At 35.4% G+C, this 26865-nt stretch overlaps 1 protein-coding gene across 5 annotated transcripts in view; it reads left to right on the forward strand.

Annotated features, from left to right (window-relative positions):
* Positions 1–15139: 15139 nt before the first annotated feature.
* Positions 15140–26865, forward strand: part of EMCN (endomucin) — a 107858-nt gene continuing 96132 nt past the window's right edge. For 2 of the 5 annotated variants that reach the window (XM_032261517.1, XM_032261519.1), the window contains exon 1: positions 15141–15380. In XM_032261517.1, coding sequence (XP_032117408.1) covers positions 15314–15380 — 67 coding nt within the window. In that variant the 5' untranslated portion in view covers positions 15141–15313. Of the gene's footprint in view, positions 15381–26865 lie in introns of all 5 variants that reach the window. The other 3 variants (XM_032261516.1, XM_032261520.1, XM_032261521.1) reach the window with 2 other exon arrangements.

A 26865-nucleotide genomic window follows, 5' to 3' on the forward strand; every position in this document is an offset into this window, starting at 1 on the left:
GCCTCTCAATAATATAAATGCATAGGAATTGTCTGGGTGAGCTTCTCAATAATACAGATTTTTGGACCTATTTTTTGAGATTTTGACTGTCTAGTCCATACTTAAAACCTATGTTTATTCTTTTTTTAAAAAAAAATATATTTTATTGCATTTTAGGTTTTGGGGTACCTGTGAAGAACATGCTAGATTATTGCATAGCTACACACACGGCAGTGTGGTTTGCTGCCTTCCTCCCCATCACCTGTATCTGGCATTTCTCCCCATGTTATCCCTTCCCAACACCACATACCCTGCTGTCCCTCCCCTAGTTCTCCCCACAGGCCCCAGTATGTGATGCTCCCCTCCCTGTGTCCACGTGTTCTCATTGTTCAACAATCACCTGTGAGTGAGAATATGCAGTGTTTGATTTTCTGTTCTTGTGTCAGTTTGCTGAGAATGATGGTTTCCAGGTTCATCCACGTCCCTACAAAGGACACAAACTCATTGTTTTTTATGGCTGCATAGTATTCCATGGTGTATATGTGCCACATTTTCCCTGGCAAGTCTATCATTGATGGGCATTTGGGTTGGTTCCAAGTCTTTGCTATTGTAAACAGTGCTGCAATGAACATTCATGTGCATGTGTCCTTATAATAGAACGATTTATAATCCTTTGTTTTTTTTTCTTTTTTTATGTATTGATGACTGAATGAGTTCTAACATGTCTATCCATATTAATAACTATGATTTATCTAGTGCTTGCTGCAGGCCAGGCATTTGGCCAAGCACATTGCATTATATCTAATCAATGCCTCTAAGGGATAGGGACTCTTGCAATCCATTTTACAGTTAGGAAAGTGAGACCCACTGGGGCAAAGTGATTTTTCCAAGATTACAAGTGGAAAATGATGCAGCTGGTCTTGGTATCTGGGTTGTCTGGCACTAGATACAGCAATCTTGCAGTGCCATTGGGCGGCTTTTCATAAAACATTGCTCTAGTTGGCATAGTTTTTCTTTTTTTTCTTTTCTTTTTTTTTTTTGAAGAAGAAGAAAGAGAGAAAGAAAGAAAGAGAAAGAAAAAAAAGAAAAAGAAAAAAAGAATGAAGGAAAGGAAGAAAGAGGAAGAGGAAGAGGGAGAGAGAACAGGGATGTTGCTTTATTGCCCAGGCTAGATTGCAGTCTAAAAATGGGTATGCCTATAATTGTGTTTAATAATAGAGACATGAAAAAAAAAAATGAGGGAAGAAAATAACTAACAAGCAGCCAACCAATATTTCATTTAAACCTGTAAATAAGTGTAATGGGGTACTGATAAGAGTGTATACTTTGTGTATTTAAAGTGGAGAGTTCTATAAATGTTAATTAAGTTTACTTGTTCCGAATCTGAGTTTAAGTCCTGGATATCAATGTTAACTTTCTGTCTCATTGATCTGTCTAATATTGATGTTGAAGTCTCCCGCTATTATTGTGTGGGAGTCTAAGTCTCTTTATAAGACTTGTATATCTGGGTATTCCTATATTGAGTGTGTATATATTTAGGATCTTTAGCTCTTCTTGTTACATTGATCCTTTTATCATTATGTAATATCCTCCTTTGCTTCTTTTGATCTTTGTTGCTTTAAAGTCTATTTTGTCAGCAAAAATTGCAACTCCTGCTTTCTATTTATTTATTTATTTTTGCTCTCCATTTGGTTGGTAAATTTTTCTCCATCCCTTTGTTTTGAGACTTTGTGTATCCTTGCATGTGAGATGGGTCTGGATGTAGCATACCAATGGATCTTGGCTTTTTTTGCCTGCCTGTGTCTTTGGATTGGGAGATTTAGTCGGTTTAAATTTAGAATTAATAATAATATATGCGAGTTTGATATTGCCATTTAATGTTAGCTGGCTGTTTTGCCCATTAGTTGATGCAAGTTCTTAATTATGTTGATGTTCTTTATTTTTTGGTATTTTTTAGAAAGGCTGATACTGGTTGTTCCTTTCTATTTGTAGTGGTTCTTTCAGAAGCTCTTGTAAAGCAGGCCTGGTGGTGATGAAATCTCTGAGTGCTTGCTTGTTCACAAAAGATTTTATTTTTCCTTCACTTATGAAGCTTAGTTTGGCTGGATAGGAGATTCTGGGTTGAAAGTTCTTTTCTTTAAGGATGTTAAATATTGGCCCCCACTCTCTTCTGGCTTGTAGGGTTTCTGCTGAGAGATCTGCTGTGAGTCTGATAGGCTTCCCTTTATGGGTAGCCTGACCTTTCTCTCTGGCTGCCCTCAGTATTTTCTCCTTCATTTCAACCCTGGTGAATCTGGCGATTATGTGCCTTGAGGTTGATCTTCTTGAGGAATATCTTTGAGGTGTTCTCTGTATTATGTGGAGTTGAATATTGTTCTGCCTTGCTAGGTTGGGAAAGTTTTCCTGGATAATATCCTGAAGCGTATTTTCCAGCTTGGATTGATTCTCTTCGTCACATTCGGGTACACCTATCAAACGTAGATTAGGTCTTTTCACATAGTCCCAAATTTCTTGGAGACTTTGCTCATTCCTTTTTATCCTTTTTTCTCTAATCTTGTCTTCTCATTTTATTTCATTAAGTCGGTCTTCGACCTCTGATATCTTTTCTTCTGCTTGATCAATTTGGCTGTCAAAACTTGTGCATACTTCGCAAAGTTCTCGTGTTGTGTTTTTCAGCTCCATTAATTCACTTATATTCCTCTCTAAATTCTGTATTATTGTTAACATTTCGTCAAACATTTTTTCAAAGTTCTTAGTTTCTTTGCATTGGGTTAGAACAGGTTCTTTTAATTCCCAGAAGTTTTTTATCATCCATGTTTTAAAGCCTGCTTCTGTTAATGGAACACAGTCTTTCTCCATCAGGCCTTGTTCCGTTGCTGATGAGGAACTGTGATCCCCTGTAGAGGGAGAGGCGTTCTGATTTTGGGTATTTTCAGCCTTTTTAGGCTGGTTTATTCCCTTCGTTATAGATTTATCCATCTGTGGTCCTTATAATTACTGTCTTTATAGTTGGGTTTCTGAATGGACGTCCAACTTGTTGATTCCCGGTGCTAAAATCTGAGCAACCCACTGCACCAGCCAAAACAGCGGTGTTATGATTGATGGTGCTTTTCTGACTCTGCACCAAGAACCACCACACCAAGGCAGCGGCAAAACTGCCTCGCCGGCCACAAGAGTCGCGCTGGCGACCCATGGGGCTCCTCCACTGGGAATCTCCTGGTGCGTGAGCAACAAAAATTGATCTGAAAGTGTGGCGTCCTCTCGTTCTCTGCACTTTCAGTGGGAGCTACAATCCTGAGCTGCTAGTGATCAGCCATCCTGGATCTCCAAGATGGAGAGATTATAATATAATATAATAAATTGTCCTTCAAAAATTACACTCAAGAGCAAGCAAGCAATCCAGTGGAACAAAATAACCACTAAGATGAATTGTCTTCAGTGAATTGTGGAAATTTGGTACAAATTTTAAAAATATTAAATCAGTTCTTAGAAATTCACAGATACCTAGTTCAACATCAGTATCAGTTACAGACTTTCTAGGATTGTGTCCTGGAAGTGCAGAAAGAGAAGTCTACAAAGAGAAATTTTTGAACAAAGTACCTGATTGTATTGTAAGAGTGGTGTGGCCAGGTGCGCTGGCTCATGCCTATAATCCCAGCACTTTGGGAGGCCAAGGCGGGTGGATCATGAGGTCAAGAGATCGAGACTGTCCTGGTCAACATGGTGAAACCCCGTCTCTATTAAAAATACAAAAATTAGCTGAGCATGGTGGCGCACGTCTGTAGTCCCAGCTACTCGGGAGGCTGAGGCAGGAAAATTGCGGTGAGCCAAGGAGGCAGAGGTTGCAGTGAACCCAGGAGACAGAGGTTGCAGTGAGCCAAGATCGTGCCATTGCACTCCAGGCTGGGTAACAACAGCGAAACTCCGTCTCAAAAACGAAAAAAAAAAAAAAGAGTGGTGCACTCATTGAATAGAGCCATGGTTATTATAAGAATGTTGTAACTGTTATTTATCCTTCCTTGCAACATGAAACAAGCTTCCACTAAATATATCTGTAAGTGTTAACAAGATTATGAAATAAAACCCATCATTCTTTAGAAATAAAAGATTTAACAAATCAGAATTTTAATGGAATGATATTTAAAGAAGCATTCATCACTGGGATCACTGGGAGATTATCAATGTTTATAAAAATAGGAAAGCAATACTAAAGAAAAATGTAAACTTTTTCATTAAATTTTAGAAATCAGGGCTCAGCGAGCCATCTTTGACCTTTAAAATACTTATTCTGGGAAAAAGTGAAGAAAAGAGAGCAATATGTTCTATATAATACAGTAGATAATGACATTTAGAAATTTCTTTTTGTGACAGGAGCAACAAGAACAACAGCAACAACAATAAAAATAGACATATAGAGAGGGCTTTCATAGAGGCATGACTTGGGTGGGTCACAATGAATCGGAGTCTAGCTTTCAGTTTAATAAGATCAGAAACTCAGATTTATCAGCTGTGGACTATTAAACCAAACTAGTCATATTCAGAAGAGACTGGTTGTATAGAAACACAAATTTTAACTTATTAATTTAAACAGAGCGTAATTACTGCTAAGGTGATGGGTCAGCAGAATATTTTTTCAAGAGGAGAATTCTACTTGGGCAGCAAACTTATAATTAGAAAATATTTTGGACGGCATGAAATAAAATATGATATTAAAATTAAACTGATTGGACAGAATGCCTTTATAATGAAATCACACCTTGATCACTACGTCTCAAACTTGAACTTTTGCAAAAACATCTCAGTCAAACAGAAATAAAAAGCTTTTTCTAAAAGCTTTTAGAAAACACTGAGAATGTAATCATTTTCCTTCTAGAGTTAGAGGTATTTTATTCTTGTTCTATAAATCAGGATGCAAGTATAATAAGATTCAAAAGGGAATTTATGAATGATAATTACAGGCAACTTGGAATTTTTGAAATTTAAGGGCTCAAATCATAAGAAATAATTTTCTCCCACATAGCCTGGACTAATTTCCATTTAAAAAGATCAAGCCAGGTTTAATTAGCTCTGAGCTGGTCATATAAATGAAATGTATAATTTAATTTACAGTGGTAAAAATTCTGTAAAAGTGAATTTCTGAAATATTGTCACTGCTTTTTAAAATCTGAATATATTGATGTTAAGAAGGCTTGATAGGAGTCAATTAGGAACACTTAAAGAATACTAAAGCGGAAGCCTTCTGAATGGGTGTTGGCAGTGAAGACAAAGAAATGTTGCTGCTACCTTTTAAATAGTTGGAAGCACACTTAAAAAAAAAGTCCACCAGTGATTCTGATGGTCACCCTCAGTTAATAATTACTGACTTCAATCATTATCAAATGTATAGATAGATACATGCACACTATATATTATGTACATATATATTTATATATCTAAGAAATATATCTATATACACATATATACATACATGTATACATGTATATAAATATATATTTAATATCTAAGAAATATATCTATATATACATCTATACCCATACATATATATGTGTATATATACCTATACATATATACCTATATGTATTTATGTACATACGTATATATGCATATATCGATATATTTCTTATAGCTATATACATATATATTTTATATCTAAGAAATATATCTATATAATGATATAGATATATTTCTTATATATCATTTCTTATATATAAAATATATACATATATAGATATATTTCTTATTTATAAAAATATATATACATAGCATAAATATAGTGTGTATATCTATCTATCTATACATTTTATAATGGTCTAAGTCAGTAATTATTAACTGAGGGTGACCACTTCAGAATCTCTGGTGGATTTTTTTCTCATATACATGCCTTGACATCTACCCTGTACTTTCTAAATACAAATTTCATGGGTAAGACTTAAACATATATGTTTTTGAAAAGCTCCATGGGTTAATACTGATGCTGAGATTTGAGGTCAAACATGGGCAAACCTGCCAGTGTTATATTGTTAGGGCAGGATATCAGAATTCAAAAACTACTGGGACAGGAAATTTGGATTCTATGATTGGAAATGTGCTCAGATGCAGCACTCATCTGCTTGTGAAAGCCATTACTATGTCATTTCCTCTGACCAAAGGCTGGATTTGAAAGAATGGGTTGGGTTGGGTCCCAGCTTTGTTGTTGATCCAAGATGTTTTTATGTTTAGTTATATATATGGAGTGGGAAATTACTAAGCCAGTGCTAGTTTAATAAGGTTGAAAACATTTGTAAATAGCTCTATTTGATAATGAAATGAAAATAATTTATTTTGAAAAGTTGAATGAAAAACCGAATTGCATTTTACTAAAATTGTTTGCATTCTAGCAAGGCAAGGAATTTGATAATGACCATGTTTTTAATTATTAATACCCTGTTTCTAAGTTCCTGAGATTTCAGGCCAGCCCAAGAATCAAGAAAGAGGTGATAGAATCTGAACCTGAGAGGGGCCTGAAAATAAAATCCTGGATGTGAAACAGAAGTCAGGAGCCAAAAAGTGACCCATGAGCTCGCAGTTGGGTCAGTGAGCTGCAATTGCATTTTATTGCTAAAAGCAAAGTAGAGCAGGTGATTGGGGGAAAGTTGGTAGAAAACAGAACCCAATATAAGATCTTGCCAAAAGGTTAAGGTCAGAGCTGAGAAGTCAATCTATTTGATGAAAAAAAAGTTCATTATTTTATGTCAAGTTAAACTGGGGGATAAATGACTGAAACAAAACTTCTGTGATTGAAAAATTTACTATCTAGTGTGGGAGGCTGATCATGTCTGAAAAGTGTGACTGATTCAGTCTTAATTTCATTAACTAAGACTTTCAAGAAAAGATAATAGGAACTTTTACTGGTCAGGATAGGCTATGCTATGCCTCAGTGACAAAATAAACTTGAAATCTCTAGGGTTTTTATAATTTTTGGTTTTACATTTAAGTCTTTAATCCATCTTGAGGTAATTTTTGTATAAGATGTAAGAAGGGGTCCAGTTTCAATTTTCTGTTTATGGTTATCCAGTTTTCCAAGTGCCATTTATTAAATATGGAATTCTTTCCCCAATGTTTGTTTTTGTCAGGTTTTTCAAGGATCAGATGGTGGTAGATGTGCAGTCATATTTCTGAGATCTCTATTCTTTTCATTGGTCTATGCATCTGTTTTCATACCAGTACCATGCTGTTTAGGTTACTGTAGTCTTGTAGTATATTTTAAAGTCAGGTAGTGTGATGCCTCCAGCTTATCAGGATAAATAACTAATATATGAGGGACTTAATACCTAGGTGATAGGTTGAGAGGTACAGCAAACCACCATTGCATACATTTACTTATGTAACAAACCTGCACATCCTGCACATATATTCTGGAACTTAAAATTAAAATAAACTAAATTAAAAAAAATAAATCTTAGTGGCTTAATACGATAAATGTTTATGTGTTGCTCATCCAAATTTTCAATATATTCATGGTGTCAGGGTAGGAAAGCTCTGTTCTACAGTAACTCAGGGACATCAGGAATACAGGGTATCAAAGGTCACATGAACAAGGAGTAGAAAACATAAAGTATGCATATCTGCTCCTCTATGCATTGTCCTATAAGTGACACATGTCACTTTTGCTTAAGCCTCTGCCAGAACTAGTCACATGGGCCTACCTAATATAGAGAACTAGACATTCAGTAAGCAGGAGAAATCTTGGCAACAAATCTAAGCCAGTTTTGACAAGAGTATTGGGGAAACGGTGTAGAATACTATCATTTGTGAAATCTCTCCACAGGAAAGCAGAACACTGAGGTGAGACGCAGCACCCAAATACAACACCAAACTAAACTACCGGTAGGTAGAGACCGTTCTGAAAGGCATAGGCTAGGCTAGAATCCTGGAAGAGAGTAACTAAAGAAGATTGGGAATGAAATATAGACAAAGAGCAAGAAGCAGTTTCTTGAATCCCTGAGGATTAGCCCAGGAGCCATTAGTAAAGTAACTCCTTCACTGAGTTATTTGTAGGAAGGGTTTATTAGGAGAAATAAACCAGTGCAGACATTCCATTTCTATTATAATGTAAAATTTACATGTTTCTATAATACCAGAATACTGTGCCTGCCATTGACTCTTTTAGTTTGGAAAAAAGAAAGAAAATTTACATTCTTTAGAGAATTAACTTCAACTTTCATTGCTCTGGAAGTTAGGAAGTGAAAAAGAAATATATCATATTTTTAAATTGATTCAGATTTGATCCTGTGAAAGTTTTCTTTGATTATTGCAAAATGACCAGAGACAGACAATGCAAAAAGGGATCTGGCAAACTAAAAACAGGAACTAAACTGGTAGACAAAAGGATTATTTAAAATATAATCATATATAAATTAGTCAAGCTAGATGGAGTATGCACATGGTGAAAAGTGAATTGCATTTAGGTGTCACTCTCTTAAATGTCACATTTTTGTATGAACGTATATGTAAAAATCCCTGGCATATGCTAGACACCCAATACTTTTTTAATAGGCATCATATAAGAGAAGAATGTTTCTATAAGATGCTATTTTTGGAAAACCAAAAATGAGACATCAAGCAAAAATCTTGAACATAAAGTTCATGGCTGGCAATAGCTAAGCTATATGGAAAGTTGAATAAACTGTTGAAGAACTTTACAGTGATTTCCAGAGCTTCTTAAGGCAGATGAGGATGAAGGAATGGTGCTTGGACTTTTTAAAAAGAAGAGTTGTGCAGTAGGAGAATGGACTGCCTGATGGAGTAGTGAGCCTTAATCATTTCATCTGTTAGCAGGGAGGCTCATTCAGCATTTGCAGGGGTGTTCCTATGTTAAGAAAAATTTGTATGAAATTAACTTCTTGTAAGTCTCATCTCTGAGCCACTGTGGTTTTATAATTTCCCTGTATTCATACCCTTATATATCAAGAGATATATTCAAAGTTAGGGAGTTGGTATGAGGTGAGGGAACCATCTTTACATGTTGAGTAAAATTGGGATGGACAATTGGAGAATGTGAGAGATAAGCTTTTGAGAAACTTCAAGAAACAATTTGCTATGATGCTTTTTTTTTTTTTTTCATATGAGCAATAACAAAATTACCATTGGCTCTGAGTCACTGGGAGTTGATTAATGGGAATGTGATGGGTAAGAAAGATAGTGATTTTACTGGCATCAGTTTGGCCAAATGGCTGGGCCCTCCCACTACTGATGTACCTTATCCATTTTGTTTCTGAAGAAGGGAGACTCGATATCTTCAAAATCATGTGCCCTAAATAGCTCTTTGGTTTCAGCTCTGTTTCCACTATCTTCAGGAGATCACCCAATTCCCATTTCAAATAGGCAAGTAACAAAAGTAAGCTGTTTGATTCCATCTCCACTGAAGAAAGCACTTGATATTTAAAGTAACTTAAAGTGGAGCATAGAACAAATTCCTGATAATAACAGTTGGGATTCTGTAAAATCAGTTCTCAACAATATTTTGGGATCTCATCATCTGAATATTAGGAAATTTCTTAATCACTATGGAATAAGAGGGTTTATATAAAATCCCAACAACTGAAAGATTCTAAAGGTTAAGGTTAGTAGGTTACTATTTGCCTGTTTTAATATGTATTTTCAGAAGACTTTCTGGAATCTCACTTAATCCTCTAAACTACATTAGAAAGTTGGCATGATGTGTATCCTATCTTTCTGTAGGGAAGCTAAGCATGGAGAGGACAAATAGTTCAGTAAGTCACATAAAACTAAGGTAGAGACAGGATTTGAACTTGAGATTATGCTCTTTGCCAGTTCATAAAATAATTCTTGGCTTTCCTCCCATTTTCGATAATTTTATTCATGGTGATGAGCTGGCTGAGAGGAAGAAGGCAAGTATGGAAAAGGAATTTAATTTGTGGACTTAGTAATGGTGCCATCTGAATAAATTTTCTCAGTGCCACATAAGCTAACATAAATCATGAGTGTTGGAGTCTTCATTACACAATTTCTTCCGTGTCAAAGATGTCAATGACAGGCCTTGATATGCATTTGCAAAGAATTCTAAGATTGCTCTTGCATGACCTCCTAGCAGCTATCTTTTCTTTTGACAAGCAATTCAGAAGATGAATTGTGAAACAAGAAAACAAGAGCAAACACATTTATTCATCTCTCAGGTTAGAGTGGTTCAGTTCTCTTCACATATTCTCTTTTATTAAAGTGCTTTTAAATTATAAACTTCCTAATAATGAAAACATTCTGGCAGGTTAGAATACAAAATATTTAATAAATATATGTATAAATATACACACAAAATATTAAATTAAACAAAATGTATCAGGTCAAGCAAAAGTGTTTTTGTTGTTAAGAGGCAAAAACAATATGTTTACTCTGGAAGATCTTTTTATGGAAAATTTAAAAATGTGATTTAAAACTACCCATAAATTACTTCCAGAAGATAGGCAATGTTAACATTTTGTATCTCACTTTCTCTTGCCCTGTGTGTATATGTGTACTGACATATATACACATATACATGTACTACATGTATATATATCATATGCATATGTATTATATATGCATGTATATATGCAAAAAAGTGTCATTAATATATTTCCACATCTATAAAAAGTTATCTAATTAGTATTTTGTGGCAGAATAATACTCTTCCTCAATAATTAATGTATTGACAAATTTTTGTAATTACATAAACTTCAATGAACATCTTCCTTTTAAGAATAAGTTCCTAAACATATAATTGCAAGTTCAAATAGTATGGTTCTTTAACAGTTTTGATGTGTATTGCCAAGTTACATCTCAGAAAGGTCATATCCCAAGAATAAGATAGTTACTTTATTTGAACATTTGTCAACAATGGGAATTGTCAAGAACTATACCTAATTATATATAAAAGGCAAAATATGCCGTTTTGATGTTGGGATATTCGTTTCTTTGATCTCTGGGGTGATTAATATAGTTTTGTATTTTACTGGCCCTCCATTTCTTGCATGACACTTTTTTGCCTTTTTCAAATGTAGGGTCATTGTTTTTTAGATCAGAAGGTATTTTTAAGATAAATTATCACGTACTGTTACAAAATTTTTAATTTGCCTTTTAAATTCATGGTGTGTTGTGCCAAAAATCTTTTAATTTTTGTGTAAGCAAATGTATGACATCTTTCTTTTACATGCTTTGTCTTTAGTGTCGTGCATAAAATGTCCTCTTTACCCCAATTATGTATAGTTACCATATTCTCTCCTCGAATTTTACAATTTTGTTATTTAAACTTAAATCTTTAACATATAAGATTAACATGTGCAATTTGGTATTTTAAGTAAAACAGATACTTAATTTAAAAATTTTCTTAAATGATTAACACATTGTCAAAAAACTCACAATAAATATATACCCTACTAATCACAGTTACTACATGTTAAACTCACCTATTTCTAATCTCTCTCTAAATATATGCATATACATACAAGCATTCATATACACAGACATATCTGTAAATATATCTGTGTGTATATACATGTAGATAGCAACAAATATAAATATTTCTGTGTCTGTACTTTCTATTTTTTGCCACTGATCTTTTTGTCTCTTCTGGTAACCATTACTGTTTTAATTAAATATTTTACCTTAAAAATATCTCCTGATTTACTAAGGCAAAGCTGACCCTACCCCCCCATTATTACTCCTCATTTTTTTCTTTTCTGTTCTTATATTTTAATTATTATTATTATTATTATTATTATTTTGGCTAGCTATTTTAAGATGTATTTTCTTAGGTTTTTTTTTTTTTTTTTTATCTACAGGACTTTTTCTTTTACGTAGTCTTAATATTCTATTATCAGGCATTCTTAGAATAGATACCTAGTCCACTAAATGGAAATGCATAGGAGTCAGGGCTGAGAAGTCCAAATGCCATCAAATCCCTGAAGAAATCATTGTGACCAGCATTGGTGGTGACTCTGTGTACTGACAACTCCAGTGTTAGAGTACAGAAGGAGCAGGAAGTGAGGCAATGTGAGTGTTCGACTGTGATTTCACATGGCCACACCCCAATTTATTTCTGGAAAGTGCATGTGACATCTATTCACATATGTTCCTATCTTTATATTCTCCAGGATATGCCAAATAAAGTAACAACCCCAAAGGCAGTCTGTTTTAGAAAATCAATTAGAAGAGGGTAAAATACAATCTTGCTTATGCACAAAATAGAAACTTAGCTCTTCTGACCCCTGGTATAACATTGGATAAGCTAGTTTTTTATGTGTTTTGAGCAGTTGACTCACTCTCTTTTTATAAGAAGTATTTCCCAGCATGGTGCAGCAGTGAAATGTGAGCCCTCCTTGAAAACAGGTAAAGGTATAATTTTTGAATAGTTTTTTTTTTTTTTTTTTTTTTGTGGGGCAAATGAATCTACACTGATCTACTAACAATGTTGTCCAATAAGGCCTGAGTAAAGGTATATAAAAAGATGATTGACTAAAATGAGACATGAAGCCTGTGGCTGAGGAAAAATATGAAGTCATTGGCACACACAGGGTTGTGGCAGTGTTATCACCATGTTTTAATCAGTCACGGCTGACATCAAAGTGACCCCTGCTGTATAGATTGTCCAGCCTGGTTGACTTTCCAGTCTTAAAGAATCGACCTCTCCCGACTTCACTGATGTATGAAGGCATTTCACTCACTGCCATTCTAATCCTGTCCCCTAAAGAAGAGCATTCATCAGCCGGGCGCGGTGACTCACACCTGTGATCCTAGCACTTTGGGAGACCAAGGCAGGTGGATCACCTTAGGTCAGGAGTTCGAGACCAGCCTGGCTAACATGGTGAAATCCCGTCTCTACTAAAAAATACAAAAATTAGCTGGGCATGGTGGTGGGTACCTGTTATCTCTGCTACTCAGGAGGCTGAGGCAGGAGAATTGCTGGAGTTGGGGAGGCAGAGGTTGCAGTGAGCTGAGATTGTGCCATTGAATTCCAGCCCAGGCCACAACAGCGAGACTCTGTCTCAAAAATAAAACAAAATAAAATAAAAGAAGAGCATTCATGAGGTATTATAAGTAATTATTCGTTATTCATCATCAAAGTCCTTTAGTAAAAACCAGAAGTGGTCAATGGACATTCACATGTCTTTGCTTAATTCTATTAAAAAGTTCTGGATTTTTTAATGATCGCCATTCTAACTGGTGTGAGATGGTATCTCAATGTAGTTTTGATTTGCATTTCTCTGATGACCAGTGATGATGAGCATTTTTTCATATGTTTGTTGGCCTCATGTATGTCTTCTTTTGTAAAGTGTCTGTTCATATCCTTTGCCCACTTTTGAATGGGCTTGTTAGTTTTTTTCTTGTAAATCTGTTTTAGTTCTTTGTAAATTCTGGATATTAGCCCTTTGTCAGATGGGTAGACTGCAAAAATTTTTTCCCATTCTGCTGGTTGCCAATTTGCTCTAATGACGGTTTCTTTTGCTCTGCAGAAGCTGTGGAGTTTGATTAGGTCCCATTTGTCTATTTTGGCTTTTGTTGTCAATGCTTTTGGTGTTTTGGTCATGAAGTCCTTGCCTACACCTATGTCCTGAATGGTTTTGCCTAGATTTTCTTCTAGGGTTTTTATGATGTTAGGTCTTATGTTTGTCTTTAATCCATCTGGAGTTAATTTTAGTGTAAGGTGTCAGGAAGGGGTCCAGTTTCTGCTTTCTGCACATGGCTAGGCAGCTTTCCCAACACCATTTATTGAACAGGGAATCCTTTCCCCATTGCTTGTTTTTGTCTGGTTTGTCAAAGATAAGATGGTTGTAGATATGTTGTGTTGCCTCCAAGACCTCTGTTCTGTTCCATTGGTCTATATCTCTGTTTTGGTACCAGTACCATGCTGTTTTGATTACTGTAGCCTTGTAGTATTGTTTGAAGTCGGGTAGTGTGATGCCTCCCGCTTTGTTCTTTTTGCTTAGAATTGACTTGGCTATGAGGGCTCTCTTTTGGTTCCATATGATGTTGGAGAGGATGTGGAGAAATAGGAACACTTTTGCACTGTTGGTGGGAGTGTAAATTAGTTCAACCATTGTGGAAGACAGTGTGGCAATTCCTCAAGGACCTAGAAATAGAAATTCCATTTGACCCAGCAATCCCATTACTGGGTATATATCCAAAGGATTACAAATCGTTCTATTATAAGGGCACGTGCACACGAATGTTCATTGCAGCACTGTTTACAGCAGCAAAGACCTGGAACCAACCCAAATGCCCATCGACGATAGACTGGATAGGGAAAATGTGGCACATATACACCATGGGATAGTATGCAGCCATCAAAAACGATGAGTTTGGGTCCTTTGTAGGGACATGGATGAACCTGGAAACCATTATTCTCAGCAAACTGACAGAAAAGCAGAAGATCAAACACCGAATGTTCTCACTCATAGGCAGGTGTTGAACAATGAGAACACATGGACACAGGGAGGGGAGCACTACACACTGGGGTCAGTTGGGGGGAAATAGGGGAGGGACGGTGAGGGGTGGGGAGCTGGGGAGAGATAGCAAGGGGAGAGATGCCAGATGTAGGTGATGGGGAGGAAGGCAGCAAATCACACTGCCACGTGTGTATCTATGCAACAATTTTGCATGTTCTTCACATGTACCCCAAAACCTAAAATGCAATAAAATAAATAAATGGGAAAAAAAAAGTTCTGGAAAAGCCTCTGGACATCCTTTAAAAGTCTTTTTGCTTACTCAAGAGCAGAGTATAATCTATTTAATACAATTTTTCACTGATATTCACAAGGTGGGCTTCACTAACCTGGCTTTTAAGTTGGAAAGAGAAAACTTAAGTTGATTCCTGATGGATTTTGCCCTAAAATTTAGCCTCAGGCAGTGAAAGCCTCTTTGTCCCAAGGGAGTAGCTGCTAAATGAGGCCCCTTTATAACCACTTCAAAATGCACTTTCAAAACAAAAGTTAGAAGGCGCTGTGATCCATTCTCTAGAAGGATCTCTTTCTGTTCAAAACCCGTCCTGACCTTTCTGTTGAAGAAGAACAAAATAATGTAGTAACAAAAACACAAGTGGCTGCCAAAGGAAGAGAGAGAGAAAAAAAAGAGTTCCTGTAAGAGACTGAAACAATAAATCTCCTCTCTGCTGAACTCCCAAAGGGAGCGTGTGTATTTCCTCCCGTTCTTTATCAGAGCCCCCAAAATAAGTAGGAATGGGCAGTGGCTATTCACATTCAATACACCTTTTCCATTTGCTAATAAGGCCCTGCCAGGCTGGGAGGGAATTGTCCCTGCCTGCCTCTTGAGAGAGAAGCCATTGACACCATCTACAGGCACCATGGAACTGCTTCAAGTGACCATGCTTTTTCTTCTGCCCAGTCTTTGCAGCAGTGACGTCGACACAGGTATCTTTGTCTCTTATTCTTCTGGTGGTACAGATTGGAAATCAGTAGTGGGTGACTCAGCCTCAGTTTACTTTCAGGGATCTTCCCCTGACACTTTGATGCAGCAATTCCTTTAATGAGTTCAATGTTTGAATGTTGACTTGGAGTGCATGGAGAAGGCTTGAGAGAGATCATATTTGTTTATATGGAAGGGAAATGTTGTGAGTACAGCACCCTGAAAGCATGTTTCATGAAATCACAAAGTACTGGAAACGTACAGTGGCCCCTTTTAAGCATAAAAATCTGGGAATAGAATACTGGTTAAAAATATACTTTCTCTACAAAATACATTGTTTTCAGATGTTGCTCAGAAATAAGATTGGCATGTGTGGGTGAAAGGCTATAATCGCAGATATTATATTGCAGATATTAGCCTGTATTTTTCCCAACCTTTTTTCAGGTCTGATAAATTGAGAAGTTGGGTAAAGCTGCCTAGGGAAGTGTATCTTTATATTTTGGGGTAGGGTGAGTAGAGAGAGATTCATTTGATTACAGTCTATAGACCTTTGCTGAAGAAATATGTACATATCTAAGCACATATACATATTTGGCATAACATTTCAGGAATAGTTAAACATAAAATCCTACCTATTTACTCCTGGCTAAGAAACTCAGATAAAAGATAGGTATGTATCTACATAAGCCTTGAATATATTAATGGACAATTTCGAGAATGATTTACATTTGACTTTTAACCCTTCCTGAGCGATTGAAAATAAACAATTTAATCAATATTTATTAGGTTCCTACCCTGTACTGGAAGGAATATAAAAACAAGTAAGATGTCCTTGCCCATAGTGATGTACAATTGGGAGAAATAAGCATGTGATTTTAATACAAAATAGATTTAATAAGTGTGAAAATTGAAGTACAAACTACCATAAAAGAACACAATTGGGAAAGACGATTCAGACTCTGAGAGGTCTTGGGGGAAAAAAACCAGAAACATTCATTTCTAATTTTGTTTTGCTCATTTTCAATTTAAAAGATTGCTGCCTGCAAAATTCTAATTTACAGTGATTGTCGGAAAAAATAAGTACATCCCTCCTGAACAGCATTTTATCAGTCATTTCTCAAAATATCTATGTAAATTTAGGACAAATTCAAAAACACTTCAAATTCACACAGATTTGCTCATCTTGCATCTTGGAGTTTCTGAAGTTAAGTTGCAACAAGCATCAAGATCAGAAAATTTAAATTAGAAGAGTTACTGGAGTCAAATCGTTTTAAGTAAAGAATATGTGGTGCCACAGAAATCATTACATAGCTTGTAAGTAACGTCAGAGTGCTTGGGGAAGATTGATAGGAATCTCAATGCCATGGAAAACACTGCTAACAATTAGATATACAGATTAGTGTAAAGTCTGAAAGGCTGGCTTAAACTGCTCACTGCTCCAGGTCTGCAAGCATTGGTGAGTAGACTACTTTGCTGGCACTATTAAACTGAATAGATCATTCATCCTTCCGAAAGTAAAGCAGAATAGCATCAATAGAAGTGGCCTGCAATACCTGGCCTTAAGACATGAAGGTAAAGGACAACCCAGAGATGTCCTCCAGGCTCTTCTGTTGTGGTCATTTTTGGAAAATACACACCTCCTTTTGCTTACTGGTAATGAGCCCAACCTGTTAACATTGTCTTCTTTCTAATGAACCGTTAACCCCTGTAGAATAATTTCCCATTTGAGCAGAGACAATAGTTACATAATAACTATCTCCTTCAAGTCAGCGACAAGTCTACAGGTTAACCGAAGGCCAGTGTTTGTAAACAAACAAATAAACCAAAGCTACTCCATTTGTCTTAGAAGGGGAGGCTATAGCTCAGGCGTATAAATTGACCATCTGAGTGGAGCATGAAAAGACTGAATTTCCCATCAACGTGTATGATTTTGTTGCACCTGGCTCTGCCTGCTTTGTTTTTCTTTGCAGATTAAGCACAGGAAATAAAGCATTTCCTAAGCTGATTATGTTTTTTTTTTCCTTAACCCCCGGTTCCAGGTACACATTGATTTTAGAGCTTTATATATTCCTCAAACTTAGGATGATTAACATATTTCTTCAGCAAAGTTGATTCTTGGGGGCGAGGGAGGGAGGCATTTCATCTGCCTTATTAAATTCACAAGCTGTCAAGCAGATCCATGCATTTTTGCATAGCAATTTATTCCTAAATAATGATCTTTTAGATGAATTGACTACTTTTCTTTTTTTCTGACGTTTTGTGTCAGTCTCAGATTTAAATAAGTAAAATATAGTCTTTTGTGCTCTTTGTGAAAATCAAGGGAATCTTTCTACATCACAGTCAGTGAGTGACTTTTTGTTACTTGGTTGGTGGTATAATATTTTTCAATCTCCAATTTGGAAAGCTGTTCTATTGAAATATGTATGGGAGATTTCTGAAAGGGAATTGCCATTCTTTCCTAAGGTTTTCTAAATTGTGTTTAAAACTGAACAGACCCCTACAGTGGCTTTTATGGCTTTTAAATCTAGTATGGATGAGCTTTTGACTGTCAGGACAGAGAGAAGTTAACGAAGAGAGATTCCAAGAAGGAGGAAACAATACGCATGTACTCATCAAGTGCTGCTTGCTGATTGAAATTTACCTCAATGTGGGAAAGATTAAAATATGGTAGGCATTCTCAGACGGGGACAAACACCATTTTCTTTACTGGCATATGAATAAGGATTTAATTGCTTTGAGAAATTAATTTGTTAGTGATTGAACATTCAATTTCATGAAAAAGGAAGATTAAACACGCTATCAGCAGACTCCATGCTAAATATTGTAGGTTTATAGAACTTAATAAAACTTAACCCTCACTGTAGAAGTGGGGGAGAGAGGAAGATGAGGGAAGTTACATATAAGTTTGATTATCTTGTAGGCTTTAAGAGGTAAATAAAGAATAACACAGAAAATTTACAGCTAGCCTGGTTAGGGTATAAGGACATCAGAAAAGGCCACATATTAAAGTGGAAATTATTATAAGCTTTGAAGCTTGATAATCAACAGGTTCCAGAGGAACAAAATTTATTCAGTAGATACATTGTAACATTGGTATATTCTAGTCTAGAAATGTAAAGTGGTTACACTTTGGGCATAGTTAAGTACTGGGAAATAAGGTTGGAAATAGCCTCAGGAGACAGTGAATATCAGAATGAGAAATATTGATTCATATAGTTAATTCGTTTGAGTCTATAAATGTGTTTGAGTATGAGAATTATGTGATCATGGCTATAAAATGGGAAGATTAATCTGTCAGCAGAATATAGATTAGACTATTAGAGTCAAGAAAAATAAAAGATAAAGAAAAATTTTTAAAAAAAGGAAATAAAAAATTAAAAAACCAAAAAATAAATAAAAAGAAAAATAAAAGATAAACTAGTTCAAATATCATTGCAAATCCAAGAGCCTGCCAATAAAATGAAACAAAGGGTCTACGAAGAGCTTTAAGAAAGTAGAAAATGTGTGATTTGACATATCATTGACTGGCAATGAGGGGGAATGTGACTGAAATCTAGAGACAGGGTTATTTGAATACCAGAAATAGGAAAATGGCTTGGGAGCAGAAATTAGGAAAGATACGGGGAGATGGTTTAGTAAGAAAAATGATGTTTAGTTTTGGACATGGCGATTTTGAAATCCTGATATTTATGTAGAGATGTGCAATAGTAAATTAAAATTGTCTGATGTGTAGTTGAAATGCCCCTGGAGCCACAGGTGATGTTGAGAGGTGAATGTTCTTGAGTCCTGAATCTCAAATATTGCTAAATCCTGCTCATTGTAACATTAACGACATAGAGAAGCAATTTCTCTTTCCTCTGGATGCCCGTATATCTAACTCTCCTACGGCACTTATTTCCAATTCTATTATAGTTACTTGTGTCAATGTCTTACTTCTTTACTCTACTATAAGCACCTTGAAAGTAAGGGCTATATTTGTTACAGATTGTTTGCTCAGCAACAGTTCTGAACATATAATAAGGACATAGTCATCTGAATGAATGGATAATTGAATAAAATAGTTGCCTTTTTATTACTTTCATACTTTAATTTCTTCCTATGACAATTACCTAACCATTTACTACCTTGTCCTTATGAAAAAGTTATGGACAATTATGAATCAGAGAACACAATATAGAAAAAAGTAGATTATTTTGATTTCAGTTATGAAAGTCAGCACTAAATATAAGGAAAAGGACTTCTTATCAAACGTGAGCCAGCTCTCAAACTATAACCACTATGGGGAAGAATGTCTCAACAGAATCAGCTCTACTTCTTTTTGGGTATCAAATATTCAATGTAATACGTTCTTATAGTTAAAAGTATTCTAGGAAATACCTTATTCTCAACCAAATTCTCAAAACTACAAAATAGTTTTTTTTTTTTAAAGCAAAGTTTACAAAAATAGAAGTTGGAAGAAAGTTAAATAAATACCATACATCTTTATGCGTCATTGTAGGTAACATGAGTTGCTTCAGAGTAGATAATTTTGCTTAGTACTTCTGCTGAGCTTAATTCACACCAATATTTCTTACCTGAAATGGGTAGTCTATTGCAGGAAGACTAAATCAATATAGAACAAATCCAAATGGAAAAGTATTTAGTCCGCAAACCATTTCTTTACATTCTTTCTTCACTGCTGATTTTCAATAATCCCCATCTAAAAGTAGAATTGATCATTCTAGAACTCCTATTTTCAAAAGATTCATAACGGTTGCTAGAAACAACTTTTCTGGCAATTTTATCTTGAAGAAAGTAGTTATCCAGAAAACTGAGAAAAAATTAATATTTAAGGCTTTACAAAGCTTTAAATTTACTAGACAACTGCCTATCCTTTCCTTTTCATTGGTGAAGTTACATTTCAAGCTGCAGCTAAATATTTTAACTTGTGAATAACTATCTAATTCAAGTTACTTGTATTCTTTTAGTAATCACTTTCCAACTTCCTCTTTGTCTTTAAGAACAATGTGAGATGCACGTTTCTAAACACTCAATGTCAGAGTAGAAATTTTTTTTTTTTAAGGAGTTTTGCTCTTGTTGCCCAGGCTGGAGTGCAATGGCGTGATCTTAACTCACTGCAACCTCCATCTCCTGAGTTCAAGCAATTCTCCTGCCTCAGCCTCCTGAGTAGCTGAGATTACAGGCTCCTGCCACCACACCTGGCTAATTTTTTGTATTTTTAGTAGAGACAGGGTTTCACCATGTTGGCCAGACTGATTGCAAACTCCTGACCTCAGGTGATCTACCTGCCTCGGCCTCCCACAGTGCTGGAATTACAGGTGTGAGCCACTGCGCCCAGCTCAGAGCAGGAATTTAAGTAACCTTCAATTCCTGTGTACTGAATTCTTTCCAACTACTGAATTCCTATCCAGTATAGGTCTGTTAGGTTAGACTAATAATGCCTTTTGGCTGATAGAAGAAGCTCTCTCAGTTAGCAAACTAGATTCTTTTTGTACTGTTGCACACAATGAGAAACATTAGTGGTGTCAATTACATCTAGAAAGAGCACTATATGGTTCCCAAATTTGGGGCAACCATAAGAAAAATAGATTTTTAAAACTTCAATAGAGGTTTCATATCCTGTAGAGTGATATATGTAGAGATAATCATAACTAGTCCCTGTATGAGCATTAGATACCTATTGTGTCTTTCCCTGCATCTTCTCTGGCCATGTTTACTCCAGCCATTGCTATGGCAACCAGCTATGCACAGGTGTAACTTGACAGCTCCTTGCCTCACGTTAATGCATATATCCTGCTTTCTTTCTGGTGCTATTCTGATACAAAGGTGCATTTCAGAATCTGGCATTATCAGGCTCCTAGTGCAGGAGCATTAGCATTCTATCAGACAGCTCCTGACAAAGGAGGGAATGGAGCCACTGAATACATAAACGCTTTCCTCTTCTATTCCTGCTCCAGTTTCAGTATTTTAGTCCTTTACTCCTCTTCCTGAGATCATTTTTTTAAATATAAACTGTCTGAATAGAAGCCTTTGTTTCAGAATCTGCTATTTAGGAAAATCCAGGATATATTATTTTTCTTGATGAGAACATTTTGGTTTAGATGATAGTGTATATCTAAGTATAGATTAGTTTCAGTTTTTCTGACACTCTAATTAATATGTACTAACCTTCTTCCTTTTCATTAAAAAAATGAAATATCTTTGATCAATCTTTTGTTAAATAAGCTTAACAATATTCTAAACAGGTCCTGTTCTAAGGCAATTAGTTGCCTGTTTGCATAGACTCAGTAATGAATTATACTTTGAGGTTAGTAGTAAAAAATGTTGATATCATTGATTTTATTCTTGATGTCCTTCTCATATGAAATGTGAACTGTTTTTTAAATGTGTTGAATCAGTCAAATTCTAACTGAAACCTGTATTAGTTGTGTCAAAGGCCAGAGAATGAACATCACAATTGGGAATGGTCCAAGTTAACCCAAAGAAGTATTGTCACAATATCTACTAACACCTACCATTTATTGTGCTAGACACTTTACACACATTACTTCCATCACAAATTTCAAGGCCAGCTTTATCCCTTTTCTTTATCTTACTGATTAAGAAAGAGATGCTTGGAAATAGTATAAAATCACACTAGGGTGATGTGACTTAAAAGCAAATCAAGTATTGTTGCTCTTCAGCTACCTTCTGATGTAGTGACACTTCACAGTTGAGTTTTCTGAAAAAGAATAAGGATAAAGTCGTGCTTCTTGAGTAATTTAGAAGTCACTACTATGTCTCACTGCACCTTCAGCCTTCTGAACTGACAACTAAGATTACAATGCCATAAATAAATGTTTACTTAGCAATAATGTTTTCTTGATATCCTAGATTCAATTAATTCTTAGGGGAGGGGTTGGAAGGAGTTGTAGGAATTTGCCTACCAGCCATTGTTACGGTGGTTGAAAAAAACATGTACTTGGCTACAAATGTCAGTGAAGCTAATATGGGACTTGGAGAAGAAGCAAAGAAACAAAGAGGAAATAGCTATGAGTGAATTAATCACTAATCACTTGGTGTCACAGTTATAATTCTTCTGGAGACAGATTGTCTGAGTTCAAATTCCAGCTCTGCCCCTTACTAGCTATTTAAACTTAGACAAGTTAATCAACTTTTAGCTTCCTCAGCTGTAAAATAGAGATGATTGCCTCATGTGATTCTTCCAATATCTCTATAAGGAATTATCTCATAGGGATATTGGAAGAATCACAAGAGGTAGTATGCAGAAAGCACCCAGGATACTGTCCAAGATGAGGTAAATGTTATATAAATTTTTGCTGAGTTTTGGAACTCATATCCTGCACCTTAGAGAAAATACTTTATTTATAAGTTGATTCCAATTCAGAAGCAGACAATATTTAAACAATTAATTCTCACAAAGTGAAGAATGAGAATATGAAAAATTTTCACAATAAAACTGATATACTAGTAAGATCACTGCCAAATAATATTTTAATCCCAATATATGCATGCGCAATTTTATGCTTTGGATGCAAATAGGTATATTTTCTCAAATATCTTTCAGATTTATGCTATTTAACTTAGTCTGTAATCACTCAAATTAATAAGCAAAATTGTATTTGAAAATTCTAACTTTTTAGTCTGAGAATAGTCAATATCCTCAAATATTGTCACTACTCTCATAAAGTATTGAGCATTGCTTAATCTGAGAGGTTGAATATGTTAATGGAAGGAAACACAGTCTTAATGTGATAGCTTAAGTTTGAATCTAGCATTTAAGTATGCTCAAATTGGCCCAGACATTACATCTTTCTTAATATCAGTTTCTGCATATAAAAAATGGAAAGAAAGATACATGTTGACATAATACTGGTGTTATACGACAATGGGAATATCCATTTTAGATGCTGTGCAAATCATAAATTACTACTAAACCATTAGCTATTATTGTATAAGTTAACATTAACTCACAGCATCAAGAGAGAAATAGGAAACCATTCTATAAATTTCAGAATTTTCCCTTACTATTTAGGCCTTTAACTGCCATTGTATCATTTCTATTTTAGCTATAATATCTTTACATAATTTTTATGGCTGCTCACATCCAAATGGCCATGTGTTGAAATAATGCTTCAGTTATAAAAATCACACACACAAAACACTGAAAACCATTTGTATCACACATTGAATTTATTTTTAACTGAAGTGGGAAAAGAAATCCTTTTTTGTGGTATGAACTGTGAAATCGCCCTCCTAGGGTGTTCGGCAAGTGTGAGAACATAAACGTTGAGTTCTTGGGCACTCTCCCCAGGGTACAAAGGCCACTCCTACATTAATCAGCTCAAAGCCATTGTGACAACTTGAACAACCACCAGACTTCCCCAGTTAACTCTCTCTGCAATTTTAAAAGTGAGACTCACCTTTTTTAAATGCAGAGTGAACTAATTTAAAGATTTATAAAGTAATTGCATTACTGGGATTAGAATAATTAAATTATGTGAATCAATTAACTTTTAATTTTTTCTCTTTTCATTTTCTGACAGCCTCATTTGTTGGGTACAAGTTTTATATCAATTAAAGTTTAAAATTCTAAAGTTTTACAAAGGAGAAGAAAAAATCATTTAAACATTTATTATTAGGTTTTATTACAACTTAACTGTATATACTTTTCTAGGAAGCAAGGACAATTTGTAAGTGATTATTTGTGTGTATGTTTCCCAAGACCTATTTTTGGGCACATAGGTGATATTTAGTAGCTAGCTTTTGCTTTAATTTGGAGAATTCTGTTTCTTCAAAAGTCAGCAGAGTTGAAAATACCCAAGGCATTCCTGGGTTTGTTTTCAGTTACTTGAGGGCAATATTTATTTTTATCCTTGGCCTGTGTAGAGGGGAAGGAGTAAGTGCCATTTTGGAATACTCTTTCGGTTGGCTGAACTTATTTGATATACTTTATGAAGCTGACTTACCATCTTACTGTTGTATAAATAGCAGAAAATACTAAACTTTGAATTATAGTGACTGTTCAAATCATATCAGAGTGACGTAAATATCTGGATACAAGTGCGAAGTCATTCCTATTTCTTGCTCACGTACACAAAAATTAATGGTCTGTGATTTGTAGGTAATTCTGAACCATTTACAGATTATCCTCACCCCCACTAGGATAGACTGTAAAATTATGAAAATTCAATTGTAAAGGCACTTTGATTACATAGTTTACCTTTCCAACTCTGAAGTCTTAATTCAGTATGTTGAGTAATTAACTTTATCATAATCTTGTGCAGAAGCAAAAGCACCAGATAATTCAGTTGTTCCTAGATCAATAAATAATTCAAATGCCCTTTGTATAACTGACATGAGATAAACCAACTTGTTCTTTGTCAAATAAAGATAAAATCCCTCCCTATAATACATATGCTATTCATTAAACTATTATATAAAAGAAAGGGTGCTTTCACTGAAAAGAATATATTTGGCAAAACAACTGTCTTATATTTTTCCCATTGAGCCCTAACTGGTGTGACAAGCCAGAATAGTGCAGTGGTGAAGACTGTACTGAACCTTTGAGCCAAGAGCACTTGGATTAGTTACCTAGGGCCACACGCTTGCTCTATGACTGAGGCAGGCAAAAGTCTTAACTTCTCAAGGCTTTAATTTTTATGTCTATAAAATTAGTGTGGTTTAATCAAATGATATGAAATGTTTCTTTCAGATCTACAGTTCTATATTCTTAGTGTAACAAACAATTCTTATACATTTCACCTGAAGTTATCTTGCTTCATTTTTATCCTGTTTTCACTAGATATGCTCATTCTGGAGCAAGATGTTTGATTCTATTCCTTATGTTTACTTCCTTTAGAGATTTTCAGTTACAGATGATAGAAAGCGTCTGCTTTGCATGTAAAAGGCAAATTCTCTGTCATGAGAGACATTTTAATTTTTCCATGTGGTCTCATTTGTATGTAAGTGGGAGATATTTGTTAGGAGGGGGGCTAGAAAAAAAGACTTGAAGAGAGGGCAGGGAGAGAAACCAACATGCAGGAAAAAGACTGAAAATAAAGATGAGGTTAAAAAAGATTGAGAAAATGACAGAAGCTGGGAGAAAGAAACTGTCTAAGGGAGCTGGGAAGCTGGGATGGGGAGATGCGGAAACTCATTAACTGCCCTGAGGATTTGGGAAGAGTATTCTACACAGGCCCTCCAGCCACTCTTACAAGACCAGTACCCAGTGGAATTCTTTCTTCTTTCCACTAAAGCTCTTGCCAATCCTTCTTCCCTCCATCCACTCAATGTGCAGTGTGCTCTTTTCACTGTCCCATACCCACAAGGTAAGCAGAGATGTTTACCTTTCAAGGAAAGTGTTAGAGTCTAGGGCTTTCAGGGGAAAATGTTGGTACAGATTTAATCTAAATTAATATTATTTTTTGCTTGTACTAGTTTATGAAAAATTTGCCCAAGGACAGATTTAGTTAAGATGAATATTTTCAGTTTAAGCCTGTATGCCTGGTGAAATCTCACCAGGCATACAGGTGTAAATTCCAGTTTTGTTTGACGATCTCCTCGCAAAGAAAAACCCTTCATCCCCTAATCATTATATCAATCACTTTCATTTCTGCTATTAATCCCCCTCATGTTTTCATTAATATCGAATGATCCTGGACCTCTACCATATAGGCTACTCAAGAAATTTATCCCCCTTTAACAATAGTTTTATTAGAGAGAAAACTATAGCATTCCCTTCAAAGTTTTAAGTGGTATCAAGATGCATTAGATAATCCATCCAAATATTTCTGGTTCCCAGAGAATTGTTAACTGTAAGAAGAGTTTAAGAATATATAGATGAGTAAATAACTAGTATTTGTGAGTATGAAAAAAATAATGGAGAAGCTGTGATACTATGAATCTAGGCTGGAAGGGTAGTCAAATTTCTAGTATCAAAATACAACAGATTGAAATTTGTCAACTGGTTCATTACCCTGTCATTACTTAATGAATTAGGATAACTCAGAAGAAGAATTTAGCAGTCTGTCTTTCAGAATTTACAAGATGGCAACCCTTGACCTCTAACTTGAAGGTGTGTGTTGCTTGGCCACACTAAACATGTAACATACCAGGCGTGTTTTATCACTGAATAAATATTTTTAAATATTGAAAAATAAGAAAATTTTATAAAACAATAACAACAATGAAAGAAATAAAGTTGTGTTTTCAGTTGTTTTTGATAAATCTGGACTTCATATCCCTCATGATGTAATTCAGTTAGATCTGAGTAATAAGTACCCCTTTAAATTGAGAAATGTCCCTTTTTCCCACAAACACATATGCACTTAAATCTTACCTCATCCTCTTTTACCTCTCTGCACGGCTCATGGGCATTTGGGTTAATCCCATCACCTACTTCATAGTAGCAAAAGATTTTGTCTAAGCATTAGACGTATAACTTGCAAAGCTGTCACCATGTTTGTAGTAACTCAATGGATATTGAAA

The sequence above is a fragment of the Sapajus apella genome, unplaced genomic scaffold (genome assembly GCF_009761245.1).
Source record: "Sapajus apella isolate SASKATOON/1434 unplaced genomic scaffold, GSC_monkey_1.0 scaffold124, whole genome shotgun sequence".
NCBI lineage: Eukaryota > Metazoa > Chordata > Mammalia > Primates > Cebidae > Sapajus > Sapajus apella.